General features: G+C 35.4%; 1 protein-coding gene and 1 pseudogene across 1 annotated transcript; one reads left to right on the plus strand and one right to left on the minus strand.

Annotated features, from left to right (window-relative positions):
• Positions 1 to 9769: 9769 nt before the first annotated feature.
• Positions 9770 to 12217, minus strand: LOC125779696 (uncharacterized; annotated as a pseudogene).
• Positions 11768 to 18340, plus strand: LOC125779272 (uncharacterized). Its single transcript, XM_049460370.1, has 3 exons — positions 11768 to 12160; positions 12211 to 17211; positions 17286 to 18340. Exon 2 carries the CDS (start codon positions 13986 to 13988, stop codon positions 16371 to 16373), a length of 2388 nt encoding a protein of 795 aa, XP_049316327.1. The 5' UTR covers positions 11768 to 12160; positions 12211 to 13985; the 3' UTR covers positions 16374 to 17211; positions 17286 to 18340.
• The last annotated feature ends 7828 nt before the right edge of the window (positions 18341 to 26168 follow it).

Below are 26168 nucleotides of genomic sequence, written 5' to 3' on the forward strand. Positions count from 1 at the left end.
CAAGTACAGACACACCAGTATACTCAAAATTCTATCAGTACCCGATGGCTTTGAAAGACGAAGTCAACAAGCAAATTAAAGAACTTTTAGATAACAATATAATACGACCTTCCAGATCACCCTACAATTCACCTGTGTGGATTGTCCCCAAAAAATTAGATGCATCAAATATAAAAAAATACAGAATGGTAATTGACTATAGAAAATTAAACAGTGTCACAATAGCGGACAGATACCCTATACCAGACATTAACGGAGTACTTGCACAGTTAGGCAACAATAAAATATTTTCTGTGTTAGACCTCAAGAGTGGGTTCCATCAGATCCTCATGAAGGACAGTGATATAGAAAAAACAGCGTTTTCCGTGAATAACGGAAAGTACGAATTCACTAGACTCCCCTTTGGGTTGAAAAATGCCCCCTCAATATTCCAACGCGCCCTTGATGATATACTAAAGGATCACATAGGTAATAATTGTTATAAAGGGTGATTTTTTAAGAGCTTGATAACTTTAAAAAAAAAAAACGCATAAAATTTGCAAAATCTCATCGGTTCTTTATTTGAAACGTTAGATTGGTTCATGACATTTACTTTTTGAAGATAATTTCATTTAAATGTTGACCGCGGCTGCGTCTTAGGTGGTCCATTCGGAAAGTCCAATTTTGGGCAACTTTTTCGAGCATTTCGGCCGGAATAGCCCGAATTTCTTCGGAAATGTTGTCTTCCAAAGCTGGAATAGTTGCTGGCTTATTTCTGTAGACTTTAGACTTGACGTAGCCCCACAAAAAATAGTCTAAAGGCGTTAAATCGCATGATCTTGGTGGCCAACTTACGGGTCCATTTCTTGAGATGAATTGTTGTCCGAAGTTTTCCCTCAAAATGGCCATAGAATCGCGAGCTGTGTGGCATGTAGCGCCATCTTGTTGAAACCACATGTCAACCAAGTTCAGTTCTTCCATTTTTGGCAACAAAAAGTTTGTTAGCATCGAACGATAGCGATCGCCATTCACCGTAACGTTGCGTCCAACAGCATCTTTGAAAAAATACGGTCCAATGATTCCACCAGCGTACAAACCACACCAAACAGTGCATTTTTCGGGATGCATGGGCAATTCTTGAACGGCTTCTGGTTGCTCTTCACCCCAAATGCGGCAATTTTGCTTATTTACGTAGCCATTCAACCAGAAATGAGCCTCATCGCTGAACAAAATTTGTCGAGAAAAAAGCGGATTTTCTGCCAACTTTTCTAGGGCCCATTCACTGAAAATTCGACGTTGTGGCAGATCGTTCGGCTTCAGTTCTTGCACGAGCTGTATTTTATACGGTTTTACACCAAGATCTTTGCGTAAAATCTTCCATGTGGTCGAATAACACAAACCCAATTGCTGCGAACGGCGACGAATCGACATTTCACGGTCTTCAGCCACACTCTCAGAAACAGACGCAATATTCTCTTCTGTACGCACTGTACGCATTCGTGTGGTTGGTTTAATGTCCAATAAAGTAAACTGAGTGCGAAACTTGGTCACAATCGCATTAATTATTTGCTCACTTGGTCGATTATGTAGACCATAAATCGGACGTAAAGCGCGAAACACATTTCGAACCGAACACTGATTTTGGTAATAAAATTCAATGATTTGCAAGCGTTGCTCGTTAGTAAGTCTATTCATGATGAAATGTCAAAGCATACTGAGCATCTTTCTCTTTGACACCATGTCTGAAATCCCACGTGATCTGTCAAATACTAATGCATGAAAATCCTAACCTCAAAAAAATCACCCGTTATTTACATTGATGATATTATTGTCTTTAGTAAAGACGAAGAAACTCATTTCAAAAATCTTGACCTTATATTCAAAACTCTAAACGAAGCCAATATTAAATGCCAACTAGACAAATGCGAGTTTTTCAAAAATAAAATAGAATTTTTAGGATTTGTTATCTCAGACAAAGGAATAGAAACGAATCCGGCAAAGGTAGAAGCCATAGCCAACTATCCATGTCCAAAAACTCTTAAAGAACTGAGATCATTCCTTGGACTATCAGGATATTATAGAAGGTTTATAATGGGCTATGCTGCAATAGCTAAACCACTAACGACACTACTTAGGGGAGAAGACGGACGCATATCAAAGAGTGCTTCATCTAGAAAAATAATACATCTAGTTAATGAGGCCAAGAAAGCATTTGAGCAGCTAAAAAATGCATTAATATCCGATGACGTAATACTACAATACCCCGATTTCAATAAAGAATTTACATTAACTACAGATGCCTCTGATCATGCAATTGGAGCAGTACTCTCTCAGTCTGACAGACCAATCGCGTTTATATCGAGAACTCTATCAAAAACTGAAGAAGGCTATGAAACAGCAAAAAAAGAAATGTTAGCCATATGTTGGGCAGTAAAGACTTTTAAAGGTTATCTTTATGGTGGTTCCAAAGTAAAAATTTACACAGATCACGAACCACTTACACATGATTGTAATTGGAAAGGTGGAATAGCGATTAAAAGATGGAAGTCATACCTGGATGAGTACAATAAGGAATTACTCTATAAACCAGGAAAAGAAAATATTGTAGCTGATGCATTGTCTCGAGTACCAAAAAAATATGAAATTAATTCAATAATAGAAACCCAACACAGTGCTCAAAGCTCTTCTCATAATCTTATTCCCAGCATTGAGGTACCGATAAACGCTTTTTAAAACCAAATCTTTATTTACAAAGAACATCCTCCTGACTACAAGTTTACCATTCCATTCCCTACATTCCATAGACACACTGTTTTTCAACCAACATATTCTGATGATGATTTATTGAAAATATTGAGAAAGTACTTAAACCCTTCAGTAATAAATGGAATCTACACGACAGAAGACATAATGGGACAGATTCAAAGATTGTATCCAAAACATTTTAGGTTTTTTAAAATCAGATTTACAAAAATGAAAGTAGAAGACATAACAAAAGAAACGGACCAGGATGAGATAATTTTACAGATTCACAACAGGGCTCATAGGAACGCTCAGGAAAACAAACTGCAACTATCAGAAAAATATTATTTCCCGAAAATGAGACAAAGAATAGCTACATTGGTAAACCAATGCCAAGTATGCAAGGAAGAAAAATATGATAGGCATCCTCCAAATCCAGCAATTACAGAAACCCCAATACCTGAGTTTCCTGGACATACACTTTACATAGACATATTTTCAACTGAAAAAAAATTAGTCTTAACAGCAATAGATAAATTTTCAAAACTTGCACAAGCAAGAATAATCCAGTCAAAATCAATAGAAGATATAAAAAAACCTTTGCACGACATTTTATTTTATTATGGAGTACCCAAGTGCGTTATAGTAGATAACGAAAAGTCTCTTAATTCTGCAACTATTACTTTCATGATGAAAGATCAGCTAGGTATAAATGTTTTTAAAGCTCCGCCCTACAAGAGCTCTGTAAATGGTCAAGTTGAAAGATTTCATTCCACCCTTTCAGAAATTATGAGATGCCTAAGAACAAAACAAGTACATCGGACATTTGACGAATTATTGGACAGAGCAGTCTATGAGTACAATTACTCAATACATTTCGTAACAAAAAAACGCCCCCTAGAAATATTTTTCGGCAGAAACGTAACCACAGACCCTGAAGAATACGATAGAAGTAGACAGAATAACATAGAAAAACTAAAACAAAAACAGGCAACTGACCTAGAAAACCATAACAAGGACCGAAAAAAATTAAAACTTACACACCAGGGCAGACAATATTTGTTAAGCAAAATAGCAGATTAGGATCTAAACTTTCACCACGATATAAAAAGGAAATTGTAAAAGAAGACAAACACACAACAGTTATTACAGCAAATGGGAGAGTTGTTCATAAAAGTAACATCAAAAATGTTTAATGTCTAACTTAAAAAAAAAAAAAAAAGAATAAAAAAAAAATTAATTATTTCTAACCTTTTATAATTCACTGTTCCAGGATAATTTTACTCTTATTGTGGTTGCCAATGGCAAAGGCAAATCTCGACATTACGAACTATACAGACGCACATACCATTACCATCTATAAAGGAATAGGGAAGCTACAAACGTCATCCATAAAATTAATCCACTTAATAGATCTTCAGCAAATAGAAATTGAACTTCTAAAAATTCGTGAACATACCATTAAAGATCTTAAAACAAGTTATCTCTTTCATACTCTAACTCACGAAATAGTACAATCACTCACTGCATTAAATACACTCACTTCGCAAGACCGCCAAACTAGATCAATAAATTGGATCGGATCAGCCTGGAAATATGTTGCAGGAAATCCAGATCATGATGATTTATTAATAATGCAAAATAATCTAAATAGCCTTAATGCAAACAATAACAAGCAGATCATTATAAATAATCAACTACAGAATAGAATTAATGACTTAACTACAATTTCAAATATGTTAAAAAATGCAATAAAGAAAGATAATTTGTTTAATAATGAAATAGCAATAAGTTTCCAAAATCAAGTAAGACTAATCAAAGAAGAAATAATAAATGTCAAATATGCAACTCAATGGGCAAAACAAAATATAATAAATACTGTACTTTTAAACGAAATAGAATTACAAGAAGTCCACAAAATATTTCAAAAAATAATAACGGGTGATTTTTTTGAGGTTAGGATTTTCATGCATTAGTATTTGACAGATCACGTGGGATTTCAGACATGGTGTCAAAGAGAAAGATGCTCAGTATGCTTTGACATTTCATCATGAATAGACTTACTAACGAGCAACGCTTGCAAATCATTGAATTTTATTACCAAAATCAGTGTTCGGTTCGAAATGTGTTTCGCGCGCGTGTTTTGTTCAGCGATGAGGCTCATTTCTGGTTGAATGGCTACGTAAATAAGCAAAATTGCCGCATTTGGGGTGAAGAGCAACCAGAAGCCGTTCAAGAACTGCCCATGCATCCCGAAAAATGCACTGTTTGGTGTGGTTTGTACGCTGGTGGAATCATTGGACCGTATTTTTTCAAAGATGCTGTTGGACGCAACGTTACGGTGAATGGCGATCGCTATCGTTCGATGCTAACAAACTTTTTGTTGCCAAAAATGGAAGAACTGAACTTGGTTGACATGTGGTTTCAACAAGATGGCGCTACATGCCACACAGCTCGCGATTCTATGGCCATTTTGAGGGAAAACTTCGGACAACAATTCATCTCAAGAAATGGACCCGTAAGTTGGCCACCAAGATCATGCGATTTAACGCCTTTAGACTATTTTTTGTGGGGCTACGTCAAGTCTAAAGTCTACAGAAATAAGCCAGCAACTATTCCAGCTTTGGAAGACAACATTTCCGAAGAAATTCGGGCTATTCCGGCCGAAATGCTCGAAAAAGTTGCCCAAAATTGGACTTTCCGAATGGACCACCTAAGACGCAGCCGCGGTCAACAAAGTACCGACAGAAATCATGAGTGAAACGAACAATTTTCCTAGATCAGTCCAACCACAATTTAATAACATACCATACTTTTAAAGCTACTTGAGGACAAGTAGGAATTTGAGGAGGGAGAGTTAATACAACAAATATTTATTTCAACAATATTCATTGCTACAATGTAATTGTTAAAGTTCAATAACTTAAAAGTTGACACAACAAATATTTATTTCAACATAACAACAATCATTGCAACAATGTTGTTGTTAAAGTTGAATAACATAAACAAACATCCGCTGCAACTCCCAAAATTGATCGACATTATTGCTGATCAATAAATAATAATATCAACAACAATAATCAACTTCAATTCTGCTGACCATTCAACATCCGTTAAACTCTGCCGACGCAACTCCCAAAAGTGATCGACATTATTGCTGATCAATACAACAATAATCAACTTCAAGATTCTATGTATCAGTTTCTTTCCAAAACTCAATAAAGTAAAACATTAACTTATATATGTATGTATATTAAATTAATGCATATATGTAAATATGTAATTTTCGCTTAGGTTTCTCTCTACCGTTTCTTGTGGTTTTATTTTTCTTCCATGTATATACATATCTACATACACATATTTTTTTTTTTTTTGTTTGCCTTCACTTTAGCTTACTTATTTACTTGATGAAGCATAAGGGGTATCGCCGGACACTTGCGCAAGTATGTATATACTTGAATTTGGTTTTTTTTTTCTTTTGTTGGAGATATTTTGTGTTTTGATACACGGAAGGTAAGCAGTAAATGGCAATCAACACTTTTATATACTTCGATAAATGTATATATGTGTACACAAGTGTAAATAACGGGTGATTTTTTTGAGGTTAGGATTTTCATGCATTAGTATTTGACAGATCACGTGGGATTTCAGACATGGTGTCAAAGAGAAAGATGCTCAGTATGCTTTGACATTTCATCATGAATAGACTTACTAACGAGCAACGCTTGCAAATCATTGAATTTTATTACCAAAATCAGTGTTCGGTTCGAAATGTGTTTATCGACAAATTTTGTTCAGCGATGAGGCTCATTTCTGGTTGAATGGCTACGTAAATAAGCAAAATTGCCGCATTTGGGGTGAAGAGCAACCAGAAGCCGTTCAAGAACTGCCCATGCATCCCGAAAAATGCACTGTTTGGTGTGGTTTGTACGCTGGTGGAATCATTGGACCGTATTTTTTCAAAGATGCTGTTGGACGCAACGTTACGGTGAATGGCGATCGCTATCGTTCGATGCTAACAAACTTTTTGTTGCCAAAAATGGAAGAACTGAACTTGGTTGACATGTGGTTTCAACAAGATGGCGCTACATGCCACACAGCTCGCGATTCTATGGCCATTTTGAGGGAAAACTTCGGACAACAATTCATCTAAAGAAATGGACCCGTAAGTTGGCCACCAAGATCATGAGATTTAACGCCTTTAGACTATTTTTTGTGGGGCTACGTCAAGTCTAAAGTCTACAGAAATAAGCCAGCAACTATTCCAGCTTTGGAAGACAACATTTCCGAAGAAATTCGGGCTATTCCGGCCGAAATGCTCGAAAAAGTTGCCCAAAATTGGACTTTCCGAATGGACCACCTAAGACGCAGCCGCGGTCAACATTTAAATGAAATTATCTTCAAAAAGTAAATGTCATGAACCAATCTAACGTTTCAAATAAAGAACCGATGAGATTTTGCAAATTTTATGCGTTTTTTTTTTTTTAAAGTTATCAAGCTCTTAAAAAATCACCCTTTATATGTATATGCAAAATATAAAACCCAAACTGTTTCCTTTGCAATAATAACTGTTTGACAGCCGGTATTTTGTTTTTTTTTTTTTTTTTGCAAGGTCAATAAAATAAAGTGAGATAACTGATGAGTTATTATATGCAAGTTAAATGAATTTGTTATAAAATATTCATCGCAATAATATACATATATGCAGAAATTGAGAGTTGAAAAAATGAAATACTAAATGGAATCGATACGACTCACTTTGATAACCGTCATGGGATTTTGGGGATTAGTGTTGGCGACAGTGTGTGTCGGAAGGCTTTCGTTTCTGTGCTCCTGCCCTGGGATGGTTGGGTGGTCTCCTTCCTTGCTGGCTTGTTGTTAGTTGTGTTTTTATTCCGCGCCCGTTTGATATTAATATGTATTTTTACATATATGGTTATATTCGCGCCCGCTGTTTTTGTTTTTTATTTATTAGTTAGGTGGTTTTGTTTCCTTTTTTCCGCGCCCGTTTTTTTTATAACTGCTTATTTTTTACACCGCACTGTGATGTATATATGTATGTATGTATGTGTATTTTTATTTGCTTTTAATCTTTTAATTTCTTTGTTTTCCTGTTTTTTTTTGTCACTACCCAAACTTTGTTGTTGGGCTTTTTGTGGGCACTGTATCTTGCTTTTTTCTTTTTATAATTTCACATATGTAGTGTTTGCACTTGCGCACTTATTCACTTTTATTTGTCACTTTCACTCAATATTTTTTTTTCCGTACTATGTTTCAATTTTCGAGCACTTTGTATATGTAACTGTTTTCTGTTTCACTACACTTATACATGTATTTTCCACAAGCCACTTTTTCCACTTTTAGTTATTTATTGAAAAATGTTTTTTTTTTTTTTTATATTTAGCTAAACGAGCTTGTTAGCTTTTTACCATAGTGCCATTCAGAATGGCTCGAAGGACCATAGTTATTTTACCACTTACTACTTATAGATAATTTCTTTAGCACTTACACCTTAGCACCCACTCCGGAATAAAATGCCTTTTTTGTTATGGCCAAATGATTGCCTTTTAATTCAGGAGGATATTCACAAGCTTCATAAATGCGTTTACAATATTTTAAGTATAATGTTAAAGAAGAAAATCTCCCTGATCGGATACCAGTGGAGTGACAGTAAATGTATGGAAAACCGTGAATTGTTGGGCTCCTTGGTCGGAGGCTGCACCAAGTGTATATATAAAACAAATCGAAACTAGGTTGGATGAGCTGCTGTGCGAAGATCAAAAATGATGACACCCGATGGTTGTGAAAAACTGAGAAAGTTGCTGCGCGCCGAAAATCAAAAATGATGACACACGATGGTTGTGAAAAACTGAGAAAGTTGCTGCGCGCCGAAAATCAAAAATGATGACACACGATGGTTGTGAAAAACTGAGAAAATTGCTGCGCGTCGAAAATCAAAAAGTCTGCTGATGTTGCTCGCTCGTAGGTCGTGATCGAAAAGGGGCACGCTTCTTTCAGGACGAGCCCTTTTTTGCTCGTTGGGCTGTGGAGAGTGTGGTCTCCAAGTGTGGAGAGTGTGCCAGTGTTGCTTTTTGAGTGTGACAGAGTTGCTTGATGAGTGGTGTGTTGTGTGGTGTAGTGGTGTATGAGGGCGGAAAGCTTAACTCATTTAGCCATATTGGTTATATATAAAACTTTAATATATTTATTTTCAAAAGAAAATCGTTTTATTTTAATATATATTCTTAAAGATGAGAACAATATGAGCAAATGCATGAACAACTAAGTTTTTTATTTATGCCTCTTTTTAACTGTGGTAAGTTAATAAATGTTCACCACAGAAAAATGTTAGGAACCAATAAGCAAGCATGCCGAATAGTGGGGTCTAGATTATGCTCATTCACAGCCATTTTTATGTTTTTGCCATCGAAACGGAGGTTTTTGCAAGACAATTTGTTTGAGTTTATTTCATGGTACTACCCTTTACGATTTTTTATTTAATTATTTGAATCTGGTAGAAGTGTTTGCAAATTTCTCTTTTTGGAATGCTGAAGGAAATATTTGGTAGTTTAAAAGGCTTAAGGCTCCAAATAAAAAATGAAAATGGTGTGAGAAAAGTTATCAAATGGATTCTCTGTTGTGCATTGTTACACAACTTTATACTCAAACAAGACGATTATTTCGATTTCCAACCTGAGGCATCGGAGCACAGTATTGGCGACTCGTTATGGGAACCAAATGCTCGTACCAAAGAAGGGGAGATAAGGCGACGACAAATCTTTGGACAATTGTTTAATCAATAAATATCTTAATTTAAAAATTCTTTTCTTATTAATTTTTTCAAATAAAATTCAATTTCTTTACATAAACAAGTAACGTAAATTATTTGACTAGAAATAACTTAATACGGATAAAGTAAAAAAGAAAGCAAGGTGGACCATATTCACTAAGTCACTATAAGTAAAACAAACCAACAAATGTATTAAGAAGAAAAAGTCAAAATGGGAAAAATCTTATATTGGAATACAGATGATTACATTTTGACAACTTATGAGCAATTTAAGCTTTTCAATCGTTCGTGTTCAAATCTGACTTTTCCCATTTCTACTTCCATTTCTTTCTCCAACCGTAATTTCTGCAATTGAAAATTGTTTTCCTCTCTCTCTTTTTCAAATTCCAATTTTTTCGTTTCTATTTCCAACTTCTTATTTTGGATTTCGAAAAGTAATGAAAATGGATTGGATTTGGATCTCATAGCAATCTTTTCATATTTCTTCTAGGTGTAGATGTGCATGCAAAATTAGCGGCCGGACTAACTACTTCATCTGCAGACGGATACATAATAACGGACGAACTGGGTAACGGACTCGAAGAACTTGTGTCGGAGTCTATCTCTGGGATAATATATTCTATATATGTATCGCCCAACACTGATACCAACTCTGTTGATTGATAAATCGCTGGTGGCTGGACACTTATGCGACGTCCAAATATTACGTCAAGGTCTTCATAAAAAGGACATATTCTTTTTATGTATTCTTCCACATTATGAGGATCACCACTTTCAAGTAAGCCTGCACCAGTCTGGCCTTTCCACTTCAGCGCAGATAAAAAAGTCGTTTTCAAATGCCTCATTTTAGTCCTCATTATGTCCCATTTCTTCTTCTTCTTCTTAATTGGCGTAGAAACCGCTTACACGATTATAGCCGAGTTAACAACCCCGCGCCAGTCGTTTCTTCTTTTCGCTACGTGGCGCCAATTGGATATTCCAAGCGAAGCCAGGTCCTTCTCCACTTGGTCCTTCCAGCAGAGTGGAGGTCTTCCTCTGCTTCCCCCGGCGGGTACTGCGTCGAAAACTTTCAGAGCTGGAGTGTCTTCGTCCATCCGGACAACATGACCTAGCCAGCGTAGCCGCTGTCTTTTAATTCGCTGCACTATGTCAATTTCGTCGTATATTTCGTACAGCTCATCGTTCCATCGAATGCGATATTCGCCGTGGCCAACGCGCAAAGGACCATAAATCTTTCGCAGAACTTTTCTCTCGAAAACTCGCAATGTCGACTCATCCGTTGCTGACATCGTCCAAGCGACTTATAGAGTTTGGCTTTTGTTCGTCGAGAGAGGACTTTACTTTTCAATTGCTTACTCAGTCCGAAGTAGCACCTGATCGCAAGAGTAATCCTGCGGTGGATTTCCAGGCTGACATTGTTGGTGGTGTTAATACTGGTTCCTAAATAGACGAAATTATCTACAACTTCAAAGTTATGACTGACGTGAGAGCCAAGTCGCGAGTGCGACGACTGTTTGTTTGATGACAGGAGATATTTCGTCTTGCCCTCGTTCACTGCCAGACCCATTTCAGTCTGGAGAAAGCATAACTAACGGCGCGGGTGTTGAGGCCAATGATATCAATATCATCGGCATACGCCAGCAGCTGTACACTCTTATAAAAGATTGTACCTTGCTCGATTAAGTTCTGCAGCCCGAATAATTTTCTCCAGCAGCAGATTATAGAAATCGCACGATAGGGAGTCGCCTTGTCTGAAACCTCGTTTGGTATCGAACGGCTCGGAGAGGTCCTTCCCTATTCAATAAAATTGTAATATGAGATTTACTCATAAAAATGCGAAAATCATTGCATATAAAAGAAAACTCATAAATTAGAGTATACATAATACTAATATTACTATACAAAACATACATACTCCAAATATTAATGCACACAAGCAACAGATAAGACAGTATTAAGCGTATGTACGTATGTGTATAAGTGCGTTAAATGCACTAATCTAATATCGGTATTCTGCTTGAGACGATTGTCTCATGTCTCTAATTGTGACTATAGTAAATTAGTGACTCTGTTAGTCAGGAGTCTCATTTTGGTATTCTGGCAGGTACAGTATACTACTATACAGTATACCACTACACTGTATCTGCCAGAATACCAAAATGAGACTAACAGGGTCACTAAATTAAGATTGTGACAATTAGAGACATGAGGCAGTCGTCTCAAGCAGAATACCGATATAAATAGCTGTAAAATATCAATGCGTTGGTATCTGAAGAATGCAATAAAAATGAAATATTGTACATATTTACTCATGTGTATGTACACTAAGCATACACACATACACATATGTACCTAGTTAAGAGATTAGAATTAAGAAATGTATTGTCGAAACAAATTTAAATAATGAATTTCAGAGTCAAACGTGAACTCTCACAGTACGGATTAAAAAGAAGTGTTATTTTGTATATACGATGACCTGTGGAATACGAGTATTATAATAATGCGACGAACAAAAGAAATCAAGTCCCGGCCAAAATCCTTCAAGCTATATGACGAGAAATATTTCCGCGACAGATTTCGGACTACCAAATAAACAGCCTGGTTTGTGCTTGATTGTATTCGACTACAAATTGAACACAAAACCAAGTGGTACATCTAATTTGCCTTATACGACTCACTTATGTACACATTTCTTTTAGGAATCATGCATTATCACCAGAACAAATGTTTTTGCTTACATTGCGGTTTTATGCTACGGGAAGTATGTTAAGGACTGTTCATAAAGATATGAACATGAAAGTTTTGTAACCTTAAGATAGAATTATATATACAAAATTATATTTTTGACACAACTACATTAATACATAAAAATGTACATGTAAACAATAAATTAAATAAAAAGTATATACAGTCCACTAAATGTCAAGTGCAATGGTAAGCAACAAAATTGTAATGACTTGCTCATAAAAATGTGAAAATCATTGCACATAAAAGAAAACTCATAAATTAGCGTATACATAATACTAATATTAAAATACAAAATATACATACTCGAAATATTAACGCACACAAGCAACAGATAAGAAAGTATCAAGCGTGTGTACGTATGTGTATAAGTGCGTTAGATGCACTAATCTAAAAAACTATAAAATATCAATGCGTTGGTATCTGAAAAATGCAATAAAAATATAATACATATTTACACATGTGTATGCACACTAAGCATACACACATATACATATATACATAGTTAAGAAATTAGAATTAAGAAATGTATTGAGGGAAGAAATTTTAATAAAGAAAATCAGAGTCAAAAGTGAACTCTCACAGTACAGACTTAAGCAAAGACTGTTTTTTCTGTACATTTGGTCCTTCGATCCTCTTTTTGAAAAAGAATCGAGCAAGTGCAAGTACTAGAAGCCTCTTAAAAGAAAAAGAGCATTACTTAGCCAAGTAAAAATAAATGTAAGCCGGAATAGCAAAGACTACCCGCATTTATAAAAATTACTTTTAGTAAAAGTTAAAAAAAAAATTTTAAAAGCGTCCTTGTGGCTATAACAACAAGAACAGTGCAAAAATATATATATATATATATACAAAACCATCTATAAAGAAGCAAATATGAAGAATGGGAAGAAATTGGGAAGAAATTTTAATAAAGAAAATCAGAGTCAAAAGTGAACTCTCACAGTACAGACTTAAGCAAAGACTGTTTTTTCTGTACATTTGGTCCTTCGATCCTCTTTTTGAAAAAGAATCGAGCAAGTGCAAGTACTAGAAGCCTCTTAAAAGAAAAAGAGCATTACTTAGCCAAGTAAAAATAAATGTAAGTAAATGTAAGTAAAAATAAATGTAAAGACTACCCGCATTTATAAAAATTACTTTTAGTAAAAGTAAAAAAAAAAAGTTTTTAAAGCGTCCTTGTGGCTATAACAACAAGAACAGTGCAAAAAAAAAATATATATATACAAAACCATCTATAAAGAAGCAAATATGAAGAATTTGCTAACACGACAGGACTTGGGAGATCTAGCTGCGTTGGAGGAGCAGAAAATCCTGAGCGGAAAAATAAGAAAGGCTTCATGTCTGGAATATATGGATCATATTCAGACTGTTATGAAAGAGTTTACTGCAAATCATAATAAAATAATGGCTAAGAAGAGTCAAGAAGCTGAGGAATACATTGCGAAGAACTACTTCGAGCATGTAATGCAAACAATGGAGAATTCTATTCAGAATTTAAGAATTCAAAGTACTGCCGAAGGTGTTTCAGCAGTGAGCAGCATGTGGCAAATAGAATCTACGCCACAAACTATTCAGGTCGCACCACCTGAAGCCGCGTCTGGCGTTGAAAGAAAATATCAACGTCGAGCAAAAATGCTCAAAAGCACGATGGATGAAATACGAAGAAATGCATTGGATTCTCTCGAGCAAATGAGAGAATTCAAAACCAAGCTTCAAATACAATTTGAAAATGTTGAAGAATCATATTTTGACAGCAAATGGAGAAAGTGCACAAAGCATGAAGCAGCTGTTAGATACCACCAAAGAATGCATTTATGCTTTAAAAGGGCTAAATCTAAATTTAAATGACGAACAAGCCATCATAGCTCGGATAGTGGTTCGAAAACTAGACAAAGAAAGTCTACGCTTATACGAGCAAAACGTAAAAAAAAGTAGGGATATACAAAGCCTAGATGACGTCTTCAGTATTCTGGAACAGCAATATCAAGCTCTAGAAGCAATACGCGACAGAAAACCAACTAAATGGAACAATCAAAAGCAGCCACAGCGAACACCTACATTTTATACAGCGGCACAAAATAATTGTGTATACTGCAAGGTTCCTGGGCATCAAATTGGTGAATGCAGAAAGTTTCAGACATTGACTATGATTAATCGAAAAAGATTCATAACAAACAACAAGTTATGCTACATTTGCCTTGATCACGTATATGAAGGAAAATGTAATAATAAAAAGAAGTGCAATAAGTGTGAAAGAAATCATCATAATTTATTGCACTTCAATGAATTCCAAAAAGGAAAAGGAGGAAGTGAAGAAAATGTCTCAAAAACATCTTCCACAATGCTGACGAAACATTCGGAAATGGCGATACTCCTAGCAACAGCACAGATAAGGGTGAAGGCAGCAAATGGAGAGTATGTGACATTGCGAGCTCTAATCGATCAAGGATCCCAAAAAACTACTATTTCCGAAGAAGCATCTCAAATACTTCATTTACCAAGAAGAAGAGAAGTAACTGAACTACAAGGTTTAGGAAATACCACAGTGGGAGTGTCCAAATTTAAAATCAACATTAAAATCAAGCCAAGATTCCTAAGCAACGAGGCGTACAATGTCGAAGCACTAATTTTGCCGAAATTAGCGAGTGCTCAACCAGACAAAACGTTTAAATGGGATGTAGAACAATTGAAAAACTACACTTTAGCTGATCCCAATTTCAATAAATCAGATCGAATCGATATTGTCATTGGAAGTGACATATATGCCGACATACTAGAAGAAGGTATATTTAAAAAGGATCGAATACTAGGTCAAGCTACGAAATTGGGCTGGATATTGTCGGGAGTTTTACAACAACCGAGAAAAAACAATACAATTTTAGCAGCGGTTACTACAACATTGGAGAAGTTTTGGGAAATAGAAGACACTACAACTCCAGCAGATACAGCAGATGATGATGAATGCCTAAGAATTTTTGAAAAAACAACAGTAAGAAATGGAAATAATCGATTTGTCGTCAATCTACCTTTTAAACAAGAAAAAGAATTGGGCGATTCTCGCAAACAAGCTATGGCGAGGTTTCTTAATCTTGAGAAAAGGTTCGCTACAAATAACGAGTTAAAACAACAATATGTGCAATTTATGAAAGAATATTCAGAAATGGACCACATGGAAAAAGCAAGTGAAAATAAATGCGGAAAATACTATTTGCCACATCAAGCAGTGATTCGAGAAGACAGTAGAACGACTAAACTACGAGTTGTTTTCGATGCGTCTGCAAAAACTACAAATGGAAGTAGTTTAAATGACATCCTCTTTATAGGACCGAGACTTCAAAGAGATATATTTGACATTATAATCAAATGGAGACTTTGGCAATATGTATTAACTAGTGATATTGAAAAGATGTTTCGACAAATTAAAATAACAGATAGTGATCAAGATTACCAACGTATATTGTGGAGAGAAACAAAAGGAGAGCCGATAGAAGAATACAAACTACAAACAGTTACATATGGGACAGCATCAGCTCAGGATAATTCATGTGAAGTAGCAGCTTTAAAACAATTAGAAAATGAAGCATGTGATTTCAAACCTTCTAAAAATGAAAACGTTTGGATAAAATTATCTTCTCAAAATCGGTGGCTTTACAAATTATTTAGCAAAGCAATGATATATCTAGAATGTGATAATAATCAACAAATGCATATGGAAATCCCTAGTCAAGGCATTATGACAATAAGAGAAGGATGCACAGTCCGGCATGAAGGAGTAACTGTAACAGCATCTCATCACGTACAATCTGAAATTAAAAAAGAATTGCTATCCTCTTCTTGGGTTAAAGATATTGAAGATATTCCAGAACTACAAATAAAACCTTTTGATTCAACATTAATAAACAATACCAAAGATATCGTACATCTTAAACAACAAATAGAACTCCTCGAAACAGAAATTATAAAATTAAAAAGTATAAATTTTCATCACGTAAGTGGTCACGTTTCGCTAACATTAGTTTTGATAATAGCATTAATCATTACTATTTTATATATAAGATCCAAATGTGTAACAAGAACTGTGACTGTTCCATTTGAACTTCCAGTTAGACATAATTAAAAAATATTAATAATAAAACATAATATACAAGTAAAGTTAAGATACAACTTTGGCCCCTGGCAGAATGTTCATAAAGATATGAACATGAAAGTTTTGTAACCTTAAGATAGAATTATATATACAAAATTATATTTTTGACACAACTACATTAATACATAAAAATATACATGTAAACAATAAATTAAATAAAAAGTATGTACAGTCCACTAAATGTCAAGTGCAATGGTAAGCAACAAAATTGTAACGACTTGCTCATAAAAATGTGAAAATCATAAATTAGCGTATACATAATACTAATATTAAAATACAAAATATACATACTCGAAATATTAATGCACACAAGCAACAGATAAGAAAGTATCAAGCGTGTGTACGTATGTGTATAAGTGCGTTAGATGCACTAATCTAAAAAACTATAAAATATCAATGCGTTGGTATCTGAAAAATGCAATAAAAATATAATACATATTTACACATGTGTATGCACACTAAGCATACACACCTATACATATATACATAGTTAAGAAATTAGAATTAAGAAATGTATTGAGGGAAGAAATTTTAATAAAGAAAATCAGAGTCAAAAGTGAACTCTCACAGTACAGACTTAAGAAAAGACTGTTTTTTCTGTACAAGGACAGTAGGAGATTTATTTGGAGTATCTAAAAGTACGGTATCAAGAGTTATAACAGTAGTTTCGCACCATATGGCCCAATTAAAAAACCATCACATTTATATGCCAACAACGAAAAGAGACCTGAAAAAGCCCCAGAGATACTTTTTTAAATTAGCTAAATCACAGAAATTGATTGCACTCATGTGAAAATAATTTCTCCAGGTAAAGAAATTCGAAAAAATACTTCTCTCAAAAATAATATAAAAAAATATACTTTATATAACCTTTATATACAGGTGGGGAAGATGCAGAGATATTTCGTACTAGAAGAGGTATATTTTCCATCAACGTCCAGACGTTATGTGATAGTAATCTCCGCATCATAGACATTGTTTGTAACTCAATACAGATTTATCATTCCTTACCTCTGGTGGGGGGTAATGAAAAGACCTTCATCGAGTGAGAATTTTTTTTTATTTATTTATTTATTTAGAAGAGAAATAAATATAAATAGTTATTCCACTTATATATATGTAAAGCACTGGCTGCTAGGGCCTTCGGCTTGATTAATATTTACAGATTAAGTTATTACCTTTTTTTACTTACGACTAAAGCAACTTAAATATTAGTTTGTACTTCAGTTTCTTATATATTAAATATTTAATTTACAAATGTGCATATATTTTACAAAGAGATTAATGTTATTGTCATCTGTCCGATCGAGTAAGTCAGATGGTTTGTTGTTACCAAAAATCAAGACTCTTTGTTGTTGTACGTGTGCGCAGTGATCGAGGATATGAATAATTGTGAAATCTTCCGAACCACATAAAGAGCATATGGGTTTGCTTGTACCATTCAACAGGTGTCCATGTGTCGCAAGTGTATGTCCAATCCTTATGCGTGTGTATGTTTTTATATTTTTACATGTGGTTGTATTGGAATAATGTGGTTTTTGGCCTAATGGATTAGCAAGTTTATAATAGTGGTTATAGTGTCTCCAATCGTTTAGACAGCAGACCGATATATGTTGTTTAACGTATTTCTTAATATCCTTTGTGGTGAAGTATCCTGACGTATGCAAAGGTTCTTTGTTTGCTTCTTTCGCTCGTTTGTCAGCCATTGCGTTTCCTTGAATTCCTGTGTGTCCAGGTATCCACATAATTTTGATAATATTTTTGTGTTGAAAAATAAGGTTTTTTATTTTTGTAATCAGGTAGGAATCGTTTGATTGGTTAAAAATGGCATCTATGGCGGATTTACTGTCGCTGCAAATAATAGCTTTCTTTCCATTACTAGCGGCAAAACGAACCGCTTCCAATATTGCAGCTGTTTCGGCTGTAAATACCGAGCAGTACGAAGGCAAAACAAAAGCAGCTAGGGTGACACCGTTCTTGTTTGTCAAAGCAAATGAGGTGCAGGTATCACTTTTAGATCCGTCTGTAAATATAAACTCCCAATCATTTCTATAAGGTTGAATAGTTTCTTTATATAGCTGAGCATATTCCGTGTTACTGGTAAATTGCTTGCGATATTGTTGTGTAACACTGATGCAACTTGAAGATAATGTCATGGAAGGCGGAATTATTGAAGGTTCAACCACTGTAGGGCACGTAATTATCCCGAGTTCCTTGGAAATGGTTAGACAACGCATTATGGTGGTGGGTTTGTTGTATCTGCGTGGACATTGGAGAGTGCTATTTACATTCATGAGTGTTAACTCGTTTCTGCATAGTAGCAACTTTGGAATGAGTAGCTGTGTGTTATGTATGGTCCTTTGCTGAATATCTGGTAACCCGGATTCTTTTAAAATAGCTTTGATTGGTGATGTTGGGAAGGCACGAATGCTCCTTCTCGCTGCCGCATGGTAAGCTGCATTTAAGAGTTTGATATGAGTTTTGGCACAGTGTCCGTATATTGCAAGTCCATAGTCAATTTTTGATAACAATAATGCTCTTGTCACATTAATGAGAGTGTTTGGGTGACACAAACAACTTTTTGATGATAAGTACTTTATAATGTTTAGTCTTAAAAATAAGTTTGATCGAATATATTTACAATGTTCTTTATAAGAAAGAGTCTTATCAAATATTAAACCTAGAATTTTTAAGGTATGAGTGTGGGGAATTTGTGTATTTAAAAAGGTTAAGGTAGGAAATGAGCATTTATGTTTTCTACAAATATGAAATGTGGAGCTTTTGTTTAATGAAATTTTTACACCTGAGATTTCGGACCATTTGTTGACATCATTTAAAATTTTTATAAATGCATGATTAACTTGTCTTAAGTCTTTAATTTTTGTAAAGATCACGATGTCATCTGCGTAGATAAAGTGTTTTATTTGTGGGTTAGTGCTAATTATGGAACTGACTTTATTAAACGCAATGATGAAGAGAGTTGCCGAGAGTGGTGAACCCTGAGGTATACCATTGTTCAACTTGAAAACCTGTGATTGGCATTTATTGGCACATACGATAAATTTTCGTTGATATAAGAAAGATTTTATAATGCTAAACATTTTGTTTCCAATTTTCCATTGCTTAAGTTCACTGAGTACCATGTGAGCTCCAACCCTGTCGAAAGCTTTTTCTAAATCCAGGCTTAGAACTGAAACGTGATTACGGGATGTCAAGCTAGTGGAAGCGAAGTGTTCAAATTGTAACAGGGGGTCTATTACTCCTAATCCTTTTTGAAACCCGAATTGGTGCGGACTTATGAGTCGATTTACTTTTGCATACCACATCAGTCTCGAGGAAATTATTTTTTCTAATATCTTGGACATACAGGGTAAAAGGGAAATGGGTCTGTAGTTCTCGATGCAGGAAGAAGGTTTATTAGGTTTAAGGATGGGAATGACTAAGGAAACTTTCCATTGTTGAGGATATATACCAGAGTTTAGTATTTTATTATAGAGGTTCACTAGTCTTTGTTTAAGCGAGGATGGGAGATTTTTTAAGATGGGATAGGTTATTTTGTCTGCACCGGGTGTTTTTCCTTTTAAGGTCGAAAGTGTCGTATCGAATTCGTTAAGTGTAATATCAGCTTCAATATGAAGTGCATTTGGAGACGGTGACGAGTTAGAGTAGGTTTCATTTTCTATTCGTTTTTTAATTGCGTTAAATGTAGGAGGAAAGTTTGTTTCAGAGGAATATGATGACCATGTTTCTGCAAATTTTTCCGCGATTTCTTGGGATGTGTAAATAGGTCCTGAAGGCGTGTTAATGTGGGATATACTGAATCTGTGTGTGGATCCTGTTAGCATTTTTATATCGGACCATATTTGTTTCGGCTTCGTATTTGGGTTTATATTGGCTGTTATATTTTCTAATGATTGCCTTTTAGCCAACCTTAAATCCTTTCTAAAGTTAGCATTAGCCTTTTTATATTCAATTAAATTATCGTCAGTTCTATTGTGTTTGAATGTTGCCCACAAATACTTTTTCCTATTTCGGAGAATAGATAATAGATTAGACCAATACGGTAATTTTGCTGAAAACCTTTGGGTGTTATTTTGAGGAATGGTTAAATGAGCTGCGGAACGAATAATAGTCTTAATAGCAGATGCTTCAGCATTTACGTTTTCTCTAGAGCTCTTAGTATTGGATAAACTTGCTGAAATATTGATGAATTTTTCCCAGTCTGCCTTTTCGGTTAGAAATTTGGATCTTGGCTTAACATTGTACGTTTTAGGGATGGAGAGGGATGTGACTATGGGAAAGTGATCGCTACTGTGGAGGTCATCGATTGTATGAGAAAGGAGTTTGGGTGCTATTGTAGATGAGGCCAGGATAATGTCGGGATGTGTGAAGGTGTTATGTGTAGAGAAGTGAGTTGCTTTACCATCGTTTAGCACGATAAGATCATTTGAAATGACTAAATCTTCAATGATTTCCCCCCTTTTATTCACTGTCGATGATCCCCACAATGGACTCCATGCATTGAAGTCTCCCATTATGATAATTGGAGTAGTAAACTGATTTATGATATTTACGAGTTCTCTATAAGTAAAATTTTGATGAGGTGGTATGTAGCAATTAATAATTGTAAATTTGAATCCAATTTCTATTTCAATAGCTAAACAAGAAATTTTGCTGACGATTGGAATTTGCTTATGATTTACAGATTTCTTGACGAAAACTGCAATTCCTTGTTTGGCGTATAAGTTTTGTGGGCTATTGTGGAAATAGCTATGGTATTTATTAGGTGGGTATACCTTTTTATTGTAAGGGGTGTGGGTTTCTTGGAGTGAAATAATTTCCGGACAAAATTCATTAATAAGGATATTTAAATCAGGGTAGTTATTAAGTAAGCCATTTATATTCCACTGTAAAATTCGCATTATTTACTCTATCATTTCATTATCTGTTGTCAGAGCGGGGAGTATTGTAGGTTGAGGTGAGTATATTGTAGGTGTTGTTAGTATAGGAGCTGTAAGGTGAGAAAGCAATGATGAGATCATTGCGTGGGTTTGAGAGTCATCGACTGATACTGTTGTTGTTGTGTTTGCTATGTTTGCTGTGGTGAAATTGTTTTCGGTTATTTCTTTTTCTTGTGTTTTTTGATACATATTGTTGGTAGGTTTGTTGTTAGTAATAGAAGGAATATTTTCTGTAGAAGAGATTTTTGAGAGTTTGTTATTTTCTATTAAGTTGTTGGTAGTATTTTTAGCTATACTAGCGAATGTAGCAGAGTTTTCACTGAGTGCAGGAGTGAACTGGGTTTTTTGTATTTTTATTGCTTCTCGCATGGAGCACTTTTTGTCAGTTTTTATTGTTATTATTTGTTTCATTTGTATAAATTTGGGACATATTTTGTCAGAAGATGCGTGATTACCTGAACAGTTTATGCAAAAGGAGCGAGTATAAGGGGATGGTTGGTGAGGGGGGAGAGCGCACTTGTCGCAAACAGCGACTTTAGTACATCGTTTTGTTGTATGACCTAAAAGTTGGCAGTTTTTGCACCTCATTGGATAGTATGGCCTTACCTTAGTTGTGTACCATGACACTTCAATTTTTTCAGGTAGGTGATATTTATCAAAGGTCAGGAGAACGACTCCACTAGGTACTGGCTTTTGATTAATGTATTTAGGGAATTTGAATATTGATACAACTCCTTCTGGTTTTAAGTGTTTAATGATTTCGTCGTCTGAGATTTCGTTGAGGCATGGTGCGTAAATTGTTCCTTTTGTGTAGTTAAGGTTGTTGTGAAGTTTTACTTCTACATCACATATGCGAAAGTTTTCGTTGATATGAATTTTTGAGCTATGTTGTTATTTTTAACTAATAATAAAAGTTTTCCGTCTCTAAGTTCTGATATGCTTATTATTTCGGTGCTTATATTTTTTAACGCTTTGTGCACAGCAAAACACGAATATTTGTTTATGGGTTTTTGAGAGTTCGTTGCACTTTGCACTAAATATCTTGGGTTATCTTTTGTTGTTGGAAGAAGGCTTGGGAAATCGTTATTGGGAAATGCTTGAATTTTTTTTCTTTTTGATTTGGGACTTGTTGATAACAGAGAGAACCTGTTATCATCAAGAGAGTGTCCCCCTGGGGGCATGTTTCTTGTTGTTCACTATACTATAATATATACACTCTTTAACAGGTGCTTTAAATGAAAGTTATTGGAGTTAGAATGCACTTACGAAAAAGGTGTGGGAGAATAGCAAAAAACCACCAATAGCACAAAAACACAACCGTTCGCTTTGAGTGTCAGTCGATGACTGGAGTGAGAATTTATTCGTTCTAATTTCATTTCGTATTTTTTTTGCTTATCTTCAAATTTTAAAACTATCTTAACCTTAGAACCGTGACATGGCTATACAACTTAATCTCGTGACTTGGGCACTGAGTGCCCAGTAATGTATTTTGTTTGAAAATTTAGACTTTTAAGACGTTTTTTTTTACAAAAACGTCAATATCTCGCTTGTTTATGCAAATAATTTATCGAAACTTGTGTTTATTGTTAGAAACAAATGTATTTTTATTGAAAAATATGAAAATCAAATAAAGTTTTAATTTCGAAATGCTCAAATGGGTGAAATTCTTCGCTGTCTCTTTGATGCATTTTGATTGGCTGTAGATGTTGTTGGAGTATTGTCCACATCTTCATCATTGTCTGAGTCCGTATCGGCTTCGGCATTGTATTTTGCAAAATAGCACTTTTCACATGCCCTTATATAGTGTTTGGTACATGTCGGAACAAGGCAATGGTCACAAACTGCTGTTGTTTTATTATCGATCTTAGCAGTTTTGCAGGTTTCACACCGCCGTTTTAAAGTGTTTATCTGTGGCAAGAAAAGAAAATAGTGAAACATATTTCAAATGAACTAAAATTAAATTATGAAAGCCAACCTGTACAGTTGGAAGCGAGCTCGTCACTGCAGGAACCCATTTGAAATTTATCAAGTCCATTGCAATTTTAGTTGAAGAATTAATTCTTGTTTTGCATCGGTTTTGTAATTGCTTTTGCGCTAGCTCCATAGAGAGTTCTTTCAAAAATATTTTGCACTTTTTAGACTTATTGGTATTCCACATAGGGTGGCTAAGATCAAACAGTCTGAACGCTGCAAGTCCAGCAATATCCAGCATATTATAAGATAATGCCATGGGCCAGCGATTTGTTTTTCTTTTGCCAGAGAATCCACGTAGCATTTAGTCAAAAGTATCAACCCCACCTTTATGCTCATTATAATCATGTATGACTTGTGGTTTTTTTGTTACAGGACTTACATCTTCGCTGGCATGAGCAGTTGAAAACACTAGCACGTTTTTCTTCGAATGTGTTGTAAAGCTTACTAATTGCATTGATTTTGAGAAACAAAACACTGATTCAAACATACCCCTTTTTTTAGCTTCTTCAGAGGATATAAATAATTTTGGCAGTTGCGACATATTGCCTCTTATTGTGCCCACCAAGGTAGTAGTCCGCACAAGCAAATCTTCCGCCAAGTCATAGCTTGTGAAAAAGTTGTCCATCGTGATATTCATACCTCTGTCCAAATATCGGTTGGCGAGTCGCATAACGAGATTGCGCGCAATACCAGGCGACCGCTGTTCATTAGGCTGTGCACCCAAATATATTTCGCCTGCAAGTGGATAGTTGGTTTTTCCGTCAACAAGCCAAAATATTTTTATGCCATATTTTCCAGGCTTAGAGGGAATGTATTGGCGGAAACTGCATCGGTTTCTTGTTGAAAGCAACTGCTCATCAACTGTTAATTCTTTACTTGGGACGAATGGTATCTGCAAATTCGCCAAGAATAATGTCCAAGCATGACGAATAGGCGCCAATTTGTCGTATCGTAGTCTCTCAGCGCGAGTCTGGGAATCGTCAAAGCGTATAAAACGGCACAATTGTTCAAACCGATGCAGTGACATCACTGCTCTATAAAAGGGCATGTTCGTTTTGTGAAAAAGGTCCTTAGCTTGAACTAAGTTTGCCTTCTCAGCACCGGAATATAAAATTATTGCAATAAAAGCATATAATTCCTCCGCATTTGTGTCTTGCCAATATCTCATTTTTTTTGGAACTGTTTGATGCATGTTTGCCTGTATTACTCTTTTAGCTTTCCTATTCGTCTCAAGAGCAATAACTTCAACAAGAGACGCTGGGAAAACGCGTATGAAGGCATTACTTTTAGATCCAAAACTTTCCGTGCATAGTGACGTTGATTGTCTACGCATTTCCAATGCAAGTTCCGCTCGTCGTTTTTCAGTTTGGCTTGGTTTTGACCACCATACTGTTTGATTGTTCCTTCCCTGACCACAATACTTTTCTCCACGATTACCCTCAATAGCTGTATTTGACAAATCAAATCTGCATTCGTCAGGGTCCATATATACAGCAGTCTCCTCCTGGATATATTCTTCGAAACGTGGATCTCTAATGGGCTCAGCATTATCATCTCCAGAGTCCGATTGGTCACTGGGTATCGATTCGTGGTCATCACCAAATTTATGTTCTCTTCCACCATCATCATCATCGCTATCATTAGCATTCAAATAATTTGAAATATTCTCCTCTTCTTCTTCGGTCAATTCACGACGTAAGTTGGCCAAATAAATCGCCAATTCCTCACTCATTTCAAAAAATAATATTTGTCACAACTAAAAATCAACTGTTCACTCGAAAATTTTACGCGAAACTAATTAGAAATGAACAATAATCATCAAAACCGTTAGAGAATTACGACTCTTCATACAAAATATATGAAGAAATTCTATGGGCACTGAGTGCCCCAAGTCACGTATAGCGTACTCACCATATAAAATGCCGTTACTTTCTTATTATAAGAGCTATGTACTTAAAATTTTGTTAACTTATAACTGGCACTGAGTGCCCAACTCTCGGTTCTAAGGTTAAATAACTAAATATATGTGTATGTGTGTATGTTTGTATCTATTGCAGCATATTGTTTATTGGTGCTGGACATGGGGTTATTTTGAAATGCACAATTTAATACATGTGTGTGTGTGTTATCTCTTCTGTAAATTTATGATTTGTGTCCCATGCATTTTTATTATTATTAGATGTGCATTGCATGTAAATGCATTATGTATATATGTATGTATGTAAGTATATTAATATATAAATAGATATTTATATTCAGTAGAATTTCGGCTTTGCTGATAAGTAAGCATGTTCAATGATATTTGAACAGACATCGTTGCACGGTGGCCTGTATCAACACATGATGTTACTATTTTCCGTAACTCTCGGATTCATTGTCGATTAGAATCTGGAGAGTTTGGTTCTGGAATAGCTGTTGCAGACAGTGGTTATGAAAATAACCACTTCGTGATTACGCCACTTTTGCATCTCAATACGAGTGCCGAAAATTTTTTTAACGAGTCTCATATAAGAACTCGATATTATCACTGGGCTTGCGCTTGCACCTAGAAAAAACCAAAACATTATTTTTGCAACAGCAGTATTACACAACATCTGCTGCAATAATCGCGATATTGATTGAAAGATGAGGAATGCACCGAGACCTTTGGTCTATTGTGCCCTCTCCTAAAGCACATAGACTCACTTATGTATTCCCAGCGCATTGATGAAGACCAATAAACTAACGGGTGCTAACGATGTGATCTCTAACCGGAAACATGGATCCAAGAGCCTTAATCCTGCATCTACAGACTGCTGTGCAGTCGATCAGCAGGTGTTCCGGGGTTTCA

This window comes from Bactrocera dorsalis, chromosome 6 (genome assembly GCF_023373825.1).
Source record: "Bactrocera dorsalis isolate Fly_Bdor chromosome 6, ASM2337382v1, whole genome shotgun sequence".
Taxonomy (NCBI): Eukaryota; Metazoa; Arthropoda; class Insecta; order Diptera; family Tephritidae; genus Bactrocera; species Bactrocera dorsalis.